Here is an 11,184-nt window from a genome sequence, read left to right as displayed (position 1 = left end):
GGATTAAAAAAGAATTGGATGTCAGTTAAATTCATATCTGGGTCAAGGCGGGTGAGCGAATACTTTTGACAGTATAGTGTATATACACCTCACCAAAAATAATTATAGACTTGTTTGGAATAATTGTAAAATGCATTTCTTCGGGGAACACACACACACTGTTAGACATTCGTGTAAATTCCACAGTTATTTACAAACATGCAAATTCCACACAGGAAGGCTGGAGCCGAGGTTCGAGCCAAACACCAGAATCTTAAAACAATATTTATAGTGTCGTGCCTGCATCCGTTACAGATCGTTTTGGTCTTTGCCAGATCGAATTCATCATTATGTGGCACTATGCGACATCCAACAGACATTTACTAGTAGTGTAGATAGCATTGCGTTGGATATTTGTGGTTGTTGTGGAGAAAACTATTTAATAAATCATTTTTTTTACAGCCATAAACACACTGCCCCTGGGCCTTACAAACAAGCAACACACACTAGCAAAGAAAGATGAGAAAACAAACATTTAACAGTCTTAAAAGGAGAAGAAATATCTGCACAGTGCTTTGCAACATTTTGGAGCTGGGGTGGCACTGAAGAAATGACAATTAAAAGAACAATCTTTTAAAATAAATTAATTGTGTAACTCATGTCAACACAGCAAAGACATAGTTTAGTAATAGATTAATTAAGGGAGCAAATAATTAAAAGGTAACAGATGTACAATGAGGTAAAACACTATGCACAATGTAATTACTGAATAGCAAATAACACTTTTTATTGTAGGGGGAAAAAATGTAAAAAGCCCGACCATGTTGATGCAAATTCCTTTTTTGCATTGTATGGCTATATTTTATTTGCTTAATGTGTAGGCATGCACTGGTTACATGACCGTAAAACTAATTCACCCAAAAAGTAATATTCAGTATTTATCTTTGAATTAACTATGTCATATAGTTGGAAGAGTAATGCTGCCAAATGGACCCAGTTGAAAGGGACAGAAGCATGAAAATGGTTTCAAGCAACAGTGATCAAAGAGGCATTAGTGCTTGTGCATCTAACCCCCATGTCTCTAATGGATTTACCTAGGCACGAATGTACTGTATTACAACTGACTGATTAAACTTGATCAAGGGGAGACTTCTATTTAGCCTTGAGGTTCTTGATTAGACCTCACATGATGGATTCCCCAACACGTGTAAAAGTGTTTTCTTCTATTTTTCTTGGGGAGATGTTTTACTACACGCGACTCCCCCCTCATTGGCCCTGCCAGCCCTCGTCGAAAATGAATGCTCGATGACAGATGCATAGCATAGATGAGAAACAAAGAAATACATTCAGCATTAAAGTTATCAGTCACATTGACATTCACTCTTAGTCTGTTACTATATAGCGTTACTATAGGCACCGCTGAATAAAAGGGCTATATCTCTTTGGATTTCCATGGTGCTTATGTTGACTTAATTGAGCTCATCTCCCAGGATACGAGACAAGTGGCTGTAACATTAACCATGTCTTGCATGCAGCTCATTGGGATGCAAGGACAGTGCTGTCAGCGTAAACTGCGCCTTGGCAGAGATGTGGTGGGGCTGCCACTGCAGGGACATGACAGCGAGTCTCAGCCCCTCCCGCCCCTCTAATCACACACGATCCTCAGGGCACACAAACACACCTGTGTATTCAGCTTTCACGGAAAGATAGCCAAATTCACTCTTTCCCGCTGTGCCGTGTCAGTGGGAGTCTGTGGTCAAGTGTGAGGCATTTGTGCTGTTCCATCAACATTCATCATTCAATGAGATGCTTCATTGAGGGGAAGAGGGGTGTGTGTGTGTGTGAGAAGCCAATCACGCCATCTCCGTCACGTCCTGCACAGAATCAGAGCAGATGCGACGAAAGTATCCTCAGTGAGCCGACCCTGTTGTCTTTCAAAATTTCCAGTCCAAATTTGGATAAAACATTCAATCGCTGACTAATATATAGTGCGGGATGGAACGCAGGATTAAATGTCACCTGCTCACTGTTGACAATAACTCGCAGCTACGTATGATGACAGATTGGAGAGAGCTTTACTCAGCCTCTCTCATTCTGCTTCTCAGCTCAGCGTGATAAGGCTTTGATTGTCAACTTGCAATTCGCCCAGCAACTGGCGGCTCTCTGTCTTCGCCGTGTCTCTTGCAGACCTTTTCTTAGATCTCTTACGATTGCCTAGCAACCTTTTCCCTCAGTCTAAATACCTACCTGAGCTCTGAGAAGCACGGGGTGCTTAGTTCAATTATTTGTATTTTTTAATTTAGGTCTGATAAGAAAAAAGAAAACTCTTACAAGTGAGAACTAGTGATAGTGAAGAAAAATACAAGCTTTAAAAAACGTTATTCATGAATATTATAAGAACATAGAAAAATAATTACTATAGTAAATCACTGGAGGAGAGTAAAAATAATTACAGAAGACATGGAAGATGATAAATCATGTTATTCAGAATTGATGTCACATATCTGAACATCCAGGTTATTTCATAAATAGCCTTGATACTACAATAAGCAATTGACAAGATATTGTTAATGTATGTAATGACTAATTTGTGGAGGTTGGCACATCGTTGACTCGGGAAGATTATGGTTTCTGATGACAAAAAAGATCCCCAAAACATGCATGGTACGTTAATTGAGGACTCTAAATTGCCCGTAGGTGTGAATGTGAGTGTGAATGGTTGTTTATTTCTATGTGCCCTGCGATTGGCTGGTGACCAGTTCAGGGTGAAGCTGAATCTATCGCCCAAAGATAGCTGGGATAGGCTCCAGCACGCCTGCAACCCTAGTGAGGAAAAGTGGTACGGAAAATGAATGAATTAATGAATATATATATATATATATATATATCAATATGACTTAAGAGGTGTTTTAAGTTTCATGTACAAAAAGCTCAAAAGGAGATATGTTTCTGTTGTTGGAGTTAAATTCTGGATGATGCAAGTATAAATCTGAAAAACTGTGATTCGTATTTCGTTTTTCAAAATACTTGTCCGTAAAGCTGTTTTTGAAGATTGTAAACATTAATGACTTGTCTGTTGTTTTTTCCCCCTAATATTTTGAAAGCTGGTACCTTAATTAGATATGTTTGTTAACAATTAAGCGAGGCTTTAATAAGCATTTTGCTTCTGCCTGTGCTAGTTCTCTCACCACTCAGTATATGACCGTTTGTTAAGTGTCTGTATTGTGAAATACTGCATGCTGCTGGATGGTGACTGAATAAATACTACCACTGCTACTAATTTGAATACAAGTTGAACGAACCACAACATTAACAAAGCTAACAACAGTATATTTTTTAAGAGATTGTAAAATTAAATGACTTCATTCATGAAAGCCTTAAGGTGGATTGGCACAGGTGCGTTCACATCATTTAGCATTTAATATGGATGCAATCCTGATTTGGGTGCTTGTCCGTTCATGTACATGCAATATTGTAAACAATACAGAGCGCTATTTTCTTCACAATTTCTGGATGTATCATATTTGTGATGATTTCAACAAGGAAGGTCACTGAGAGAGACTGATTCATGAAGATGGTCTATTACCTTCACTTCCTTGCCATGAGAGCCGAGACAGCAGGCGGACACTGCTGTGGCTACGACCCACAAACTGAGTCTAATGACATTTCCTAACGCTCATCAAAAGGAAACAATGCTTGCCTTGTTGCACTGTTACCAAATGTGCATCATTAATCCTGGTTTTAGTGGGTTGACATGCTTTTTCTCTTGTATAATCTCTGTTACATACAGGAAATCTTTGGATTCAAGGAAAATATTTGTTTGTATATTGGGTTGGAGTATTAAACCTCCATCCTTGTGTTTATTGTGCAGTAATAGTTATGCTAAGCATGTCTTTTATTTGAATTTAGATTCTGGAGGTAGCGTGGATTCAGTTCCCGCTCAGGTACGGTGTGAATGTGAGTGTGAATGGTTGTCGGTCTCTATATGTACCCTGTGATTGACTGACGACCAGTCCAGGGTGTAGGTCACCTTTCTCCCAAAGTCTGCTGGGATAGGCTTCAGCAACCCCACAACCATGAACACTATAAGCAGTGCAGAGACCAGATGGATGGTTTCTGCTTTACCAGCGGGACAATGCATAAGGTTATTGGGTTACACAGGGGTACGGTAGGTGTCCCTCTTCATTGGATTGCAGTATCTTTCCATCTTTCTAGGTTTCAAATTGGGAAGTGGATTGTGGCCTACAAAGCTGATTGTTCAAATTGAAAGAGACACTTACCGTAGTTGATGGCACAGACACTGAAATCCATGTAAGGCTAACCATCTGCTATTACTTTAGCTTACATTAGAAAACATACAGCATGTTGAAAAGCAATAATTTACATTTCCCCAAATATTTCAAACCAAATACATCTTTCTATTCACATTCTTGGTTAATTATACTGTAGATTGAGAACCAAATAACATCTTTGAGCATGTCTGACACTGTCCTTAATACCTGTTGAGGTAGGCTTTGAACGCATTGTGGTTTAGTTAGCATAGTCACCATAATAACAGGGAGGCAATCAGCAATCTGTTTTTTTCATATTCCCATTGCAAGTCAAGATGCAAACTGCTTGGGGAATACTCAGATGTTTCACTTTCATGCTAATTGGGCTTTCTAGCCCTATACATTTATCGACCTTTTGAGGACAGTCTATCTCTATAGCTGCATCTAATGAGTCAAACAGAGCTCTGATTCACTGGCACAATTAAAACAGTGACAAAAGCTTTGATCCTGAAAGGCATTAATAAAGTTGCCTTGAGAGTGACTTGAAAGATAGTTTAGAAATATAGTACAGTTGGGCCAGTGAGATGCCAAAGGTGAGTCTCAGGGGAAATAAAAAACTTTCACAGCTGCCTTGCATACCAGCAGTAGCATCATAATTTTGAAATGAGAGCACAACTTGATTTCGAGCCTAAAGTGAAATATCAGTTCATTTCATCTTAATTTGACCTTCTCTAAACTTTCAAATGCACATGTCCAACTGTTCAATGTTTCATTACTTTGAAATCGTGAATCGACGGGAGCGGCATTCGGAATCCTCTCTTACGAAGCCTGACTCAGGCTCTTTTCCCATCTGCGGTGTCACATTCACCTCCATGCACCGTACACCGCGGCCATCACTCCGGTAAGAAACTCAGAGAAAGAACTGAGCAGATTTGAGAAAGGTCGTGAAAGAAACTCCGTCCTTCCTTGTGTAAGTGAGTGACGTAATGTCTCCAAAGAAGAAAAGGAAAAACACAAACACATCGACAGTACTAGAGAGCACATAACCGGGGTGACCACCCGGTTGGGCGCCATCTTTAATGTCTCTCTGGCACAACACAATGGTGATGACTTGCAAGTAAAGCAGCAATGTCCTTATAATAAAGTCCAAGGTGAAAATATAACCAAACTAACTCCTGCACTATTTTCATACAGAAATGTAAACCAAAATCTCAAATGTATAAGGGTCTTTTATACATGCACACATACAATGGACTATACTTTCTCGTAAGGATGAGAATATTTCTCATCCAAACGAGAAGGTTTCTCATTCTAATGAGAAAGTTTTTCGTTCGAATGAGAAAGTTTCTCGTCCGAACGAGAAAGTTTCTCATTCTAATAAGGATGTTTTTCATTAGAATGAGAAAGTTTCTGATTCTAATAAGAACGTTTGTGGTATGAAAGTACCCGCATCTGTACTCACCCGATTGTGTTCTTCTCCGTCTTCCAGTGTTCCTTCCGTGCCTTCCTCATCTCGCTGACTACACCAGCTTCCCCACCTGCTCCCGTTCCCGCTTTCTGCTCGCTCCTTGTTCCCGACGGTCCACCACCTCGCCTTGGATGTCATTACCCTGAGCCAACCTGCAATAAACCATTCTAAATCTACTCCCTCCACCTCAGTCAGCTCTTGGGTCCAATCCAATTCACATCCGACTTCGCACCGTGACAAGCCCAATTCCGCCAGTCCCAAAAAAATATATAGATATAGGCGGAGCGCGTTCCCGCCAGTGATTTTTTAAAAAATTTTTTAATTGGGAGAAGCCATTTTCCACCAATGAGATTTTTTATTTATTCATTTATTTTTTTAGCCACTGTCAGAACTTCATGTTCAGTTTTTTTTCTTTACTGGCGGGAATGGGCTTCCATAGGTATGGCAATGTCAGTCATATGCAAAATATGGGAGTCTACAAATGCATACAATTTGTTGCTCATTAAAATGTTTATTTTCTGGGCTTGGTGCCAGTATGTACTCTACTGGGTGCAAATATATGCTTTTATGAGTCTTAGAATTGCAGAGTGCTCTCTTGATAACGTCCTAAATTCATTAGATGAAATCAATGGAACACAATGAGAAAACTTTCCCTTATATTTTAGAGTATTTATAATGTCTGGCTCAGTTTCACGGCTCTGCTGAAGAAGAAAATAGTTTGTCTGCTTCCCTGGAATATTGCAACCTTGAGAGTAAGAAGGACCAATACATATAAAATGTCAAGTGAATCACAAATACACACAAAAATAAAATATCTCGTGCTTTGACACTTTCATTTTCTAAAATTGAAAGAAGTGGACATACACAACATTCCGTCCGCCTTGTTAAGGGGCATAGCTGTTTATTATTTTATAAAGCGTTAAGTTTCACAGTTTGATAGTTCTCTCAGCATCTCTTAAGTACCTGTAAAATAATTTCTCAATATCACCTGGTTTAGGCAAACTCCAGACAGAAAATATCTTGTCTGTGAGTCACATAGCTGATTGGAGATGAGCTGTGGGAGATGATTATGTCTCATTTTGTGGTTAAAGTCAGAATGGCCCCAGAAGTGCTGATTGACTGAAGTATCATGAGTCACCAGGCATTCTGCATAAATGCATTTACACCCATAAGTCTCAATGCAGCATCTGCTGCTTCTCCCTGTCCTCAAGTTCTCAGCCAGCACTATTCTGAACACTCCACGTGAATGCAGCATGCAATTTATCAGTGTCGTTGAACTGTTCAAACTGGTGTGTATGGCTATAGCTCTGGCCTCTTAGCACTAAATCGTCAAACAGCATGATTCTATCATGTATCAGAACACTTTAGCCATTAGCACGAACTGTTCGGTGACTGATTTATGGTTTTATACCAAGCAGCGAGACACTATTGCAATTAAACATGAAGAGTGCATGCACATGTATTTTTTACATTTTATCTAAAGGCATGCGAGGAGAAGAAGAGATCACGTACTTGCAATTAAACATTAACAAACTGAATGGGAACATTCTACCTTGGAAATGCAGGTCCTGGGGAACACAGATCATCAAAAATAAAAATTTATTGACACATAAATGATTAAACACTGGAAATTTGAATTCAGAAAATATGACAAAATTAAAAAAACTTCCTGTAGTCCCATCAACCACCATTGAATGACATGCCCTTAAAAATATTTTATTTCACTATTATTATTTTTTAGAATCATGTCTATATTAGCTGGGAAACTAAAGTTATTCTCACATCAATGAAAGTAATGCATTGATTAGCCAATGAGGTGCAGCATCCTAACTAGACTGGTGCAGCTTCTGTTGCTGCAGTAAATCACCTTCTGTACAATCCAATTCCTTGATCTTGTGTTTGTCGAAAGACTACATAAAATTAGATGACCCTCCTAATTCCTTAAATGCAGAATATCAATCTCAAACAAAAACTACTTACACATAGAAAGGCTCATTGCTTGGCATACTCAATGTGCCGAGTTACTGTTTGGACAATTATTATTATTATTTTTTTTAATCACAATTTAATTTTATTAAGCTTCACTATTCATTAATGGTGCAACCTGTGTTATACATTAGATTCAGGTCTGCTTCTACCCAGAGATGCAGTATTTTGTGTGCAGCACAGTACTTTTAGTTCTTAAAGGGACACTGTGTAAGAATTACTCCCATCTATTGCTGAAGTTGTGTTTTACATCCAAACGAATAGTGCACTCTAGCGCCTCAGTTTTCGGGCAAACACGTATTGCAACAACGGTAGTCGTCGGAGATCAAAAACCCTCAAAGATTAGAACGTTTGTCGGAACACCGGCTAATACAGGACAGTTGGCCCTACTGTGTTATGCTGCCTATGGTAAACAACAATGTCTAACAAAATCGAATGAAATAGGGCATGGAAACCGGTTTGGGTTGAGGCGGTCGCAATGGCTCGCTAAGCAGGCTGTACAAACGCTGTGTATTTTCCGCAACTGAAAAATGTTAAAATGCAAGAAACAGATGGGATTTTACAGAGAAAACATAATCCCCAAAAATACATGCAGCAAAAATGGTTTGGATCCATACGAAATCCTGAATAAAGAGTGGAGCAGTGACCCGGACTTGCTTCCATTGTGTGCGGTGTGGTGTGCCTATACTTCAGAGCATTTTAAGAAGTATAGTACCAATGGGTGGATGCACGACCTCAACATGATGAAGCCGAGGTTAGATTTATTTTTATTTTTTTTCATTTTACAGTTGACATCAAAGCCATCCAACATCATCTGAAACTACTAGGAATTCCCTCTTTCTTGCCGCTCTTAAGCAGGAAACCTGTAAAAATTAATCTGTTGTCGATTTTTTCCCCCCTTTGCGATCATGTGACGAGGTGTTGCTCCATGTAACAAGGCAACGTCTCACCAAACTTCAATTTGAATGACAAAATATGAAGTTAACAGTGAGGCAACATCGCGACCAAGCACGTGTTCAGTTGTAAACAAGAGCCCCGGTTATGCGACGCAGCGTGGCGACACGTTTCCAAACTGAGAAGAAAGCTGGCAAATTCAGCGTCCCTTTGACAATTATTTTCTCTCATGAGCTCCTTCCACCTGGGGAAGGCTAGTCCAATGTTTATCCTTTTTTTGAATGCTTCACAGCTTAAATTGCCTTTTTCGCTTTCTCGTCGATGGCGTAACCGTCTCCATTGCATATCCGTGGTCCTCCATTATGCTGCGGCAGTAGTGCAGATATGCTGGGGTATGGTAATAAGATGATGTTCTCCTCTGGTGTCTCAATCTCTGCAGTTATTCCACATTTGGTGCTGCTTGTCCCCTTAAGGCGGCTGTAGTTTCAAGGAGGCAGACTTTCATGGCGCTCCCCTACTGGATCACTGCGCTTATGTATAAATAAATCTAAAATGTTTCACTTTTGGGAATGTATCAGATAATCTGCAGAGGTCATAATGCCCTAATGATACTACATATATAAACGCAGACATCAATTTTGGCTAGTAAACAACTGAAAATGTTATACTGTCCCTTTAACAAATATGACAAAATTTTGTCTCGAAGTTAAAAAGTTTTCCCTTTCATAATTCAATGTCATTCAAAATAGAGTTTTGTTCAGTCTGACATTCAGACTTGGAACTGATCGTTCGATGGTAAATGGGCTACGAGGTACTTAAAGCAGTTTAACGCTATGAAGTCTCTCCCTCATTCACATACTGATGATGCAGCAACTGGAGGGTTCGATATCTTATAGCTATATCTGGAAAGGAAGAACATGGAACTGATGTCAATCCATATATAAAACAATAATTAGTCAAATCACTTTGAGGTCTTTACGTGTACTCAGCGACCACAAAATGAGGTGCACTTGCATTAACATGTTGACACATCATCTCTCTGACAGTCAATAAAAATAAAAACTGAGCATCATTATTGCTGTTGAGTCAGAACCATCTCTTGTATTCCATATTATTAGATCGTGCAGGTGTACCTAATGTTGTGGCCAACATGGGTGTCTTTACCTCAGTTCAACTTTCGAAGCAGAATAGGTGCCCTTGAAATGTGCGCTTTAGTCTCAATCACCTCTGCATCAGTCCAAATAGAAGATTATTTGAGTTCATGTCACTGATAATTCATAAGAAATAACACTAAAACAGGTGATTTAGCACACTTTATTTCCCATATAATATGTAACATCCTGTAGAAAGTTCACGCATGTAGATATGTGAGCGCACGATAAATAAACATTTCATACAGGAATGCGGGAAATGGATGGTGAAAAGCTGGCTCAATATATGAGTGTTCAGATGAGAACATCTGTACTTGCTGTTTATTATTATTATTTTTCTTTTATTTATCTGAGTACGTCTCGAAGCAGTTCATTATAATGGAATGGATTTCACAAATCATTACGAAAATCAAAGTTCTGTGTATGGTGTGTGGCTGTACATGTCGCACTTTTGTGTCTGCTCTTTTACTTTGATATTCATTTGAGTGGTTAGTGCAGCGAAAATTGAAACAGAGACACGTGACTGTCAGCGTAATACTGTTTGGTAAGAATGTCAAAACAAAACAAAAAAGCAGCAGAAAACTTTGAATCGGCGCTTCTTCCCGCTGTTTCCCATGCTAAGTTTATAGCCTTCCCCATTTGATCACTTTACCTGACACAGCAGCGGTACCCAGATGAGGAGAAGGGACAAACATACAGAATGTTTAATAGGATTAACAAATCATTGAAGTATTACCTCTAATACTCCTCAACAAGCAAAGCGGAACGTTGAAAGTCAAGCTTCTGTTCAGCCTCCTTGGCTAATTGAGGCTATTGAGAGTTTGATGGCTCAGAAGCTCATCCATCAATAATAATGACTGTACCCTGATACTGTATTTCCATCGAGAAATATTTCATCCTCATTACGCTGGGTCCTGGATGCTCTGCAGAAGATTAACCGTCTCTGTTGCTTCTTGACCAGGACCGCTTCCCGTCAATACAGTCTGTGTTTTATTTGAAACGTCTGCGGACTATTTAGTAGTGTGTGCTGCTCACTGGCGGAGGGAAGTGGTGTGGGGGAAGGACGGTCACCGGGCCCCGTTGGTACCTGCTTGGCCTCCGACCATCCATCTCCTGAAAGTGGGGTTCCGTGTTGACGTGCAGGTGAGCGTGGCAGTAGTCCAGCACTGACGGCTCACAACTGTACGTCAGGGCTCTCAACTGCAGCGGAATCTAGAAGAGCAGAGAAAGCCCAAAAAAAGGAGATAGGCACACACATGAGCTCTCTGAATCGGTCGAAAAGCCTCCATTTCAACATTTTATCCGCTCCAAGAATATTTAAAATTGGCTTCATTTGCTCATGGCACTGTGCTGTCATTAATGCAGTCTTGGCTTGTGATACGAAGCACGCCCCAAGACCTGAAATATGTGGTGCTCAAACACCAACTTTCAACCA

The 11,184-nt window shown here is 39.8% G+C and overlaps 1 protein-coding gene across 3 annotated transcripts in view; it reads right to left on the bottom strand.

Moving 5' to 3' along the window:
• Positions 1 to 9,898: 9,898 nt before the first annotated feature.
• The window catches only part of LOC133474622 (leucine-rich repeat transmembrane neuronal protein 4), a 74,681-nt gene continuing 73,395 nt past the window's right edge, over positions 9,899 to 11,184 (bottom strand). For 2 of the 3 annotated variants that reach the window (XM_061766432.1, XM_061766431.1), the window contains one exon: positions 9,899 to 10,961. In XM_061766432.1, the coding sequence (XP_061622416.1) occupies positions 10,764 to 10,961 (198 nt within the window). In that variant the 3' untranslated portion in view covers positions 9,899 to 10,763. The remainder of the gene's footprint in view (positions 10,962 to 11,184) is intronic. The other variant, XM_061766433.1, reaches the window with a different exon arrangement.

This window comes from Phyllopteryx taeniolatus, chromosome 3 (genome assembly GCF_024500385.1).
Source record: "Phyllopteryx taeniolatus isolate TA_2022b chromosome 3, UOR_Ptae_1.2, whole genome shotgun sequence".
Classification (NCBI taxonomy): Eukaryota; Metazoa; Chordata; class Actinopteri; order Syngnathiformes; family Syngnathidae; genus Phyllopteryx; species Phyllopteryx taeniolatus.
The sequence above is the reverse complement of the archived record's forward strand: the minus strand, read 5'-3'. Positions and strand labels throughout refer to the sequence as shown.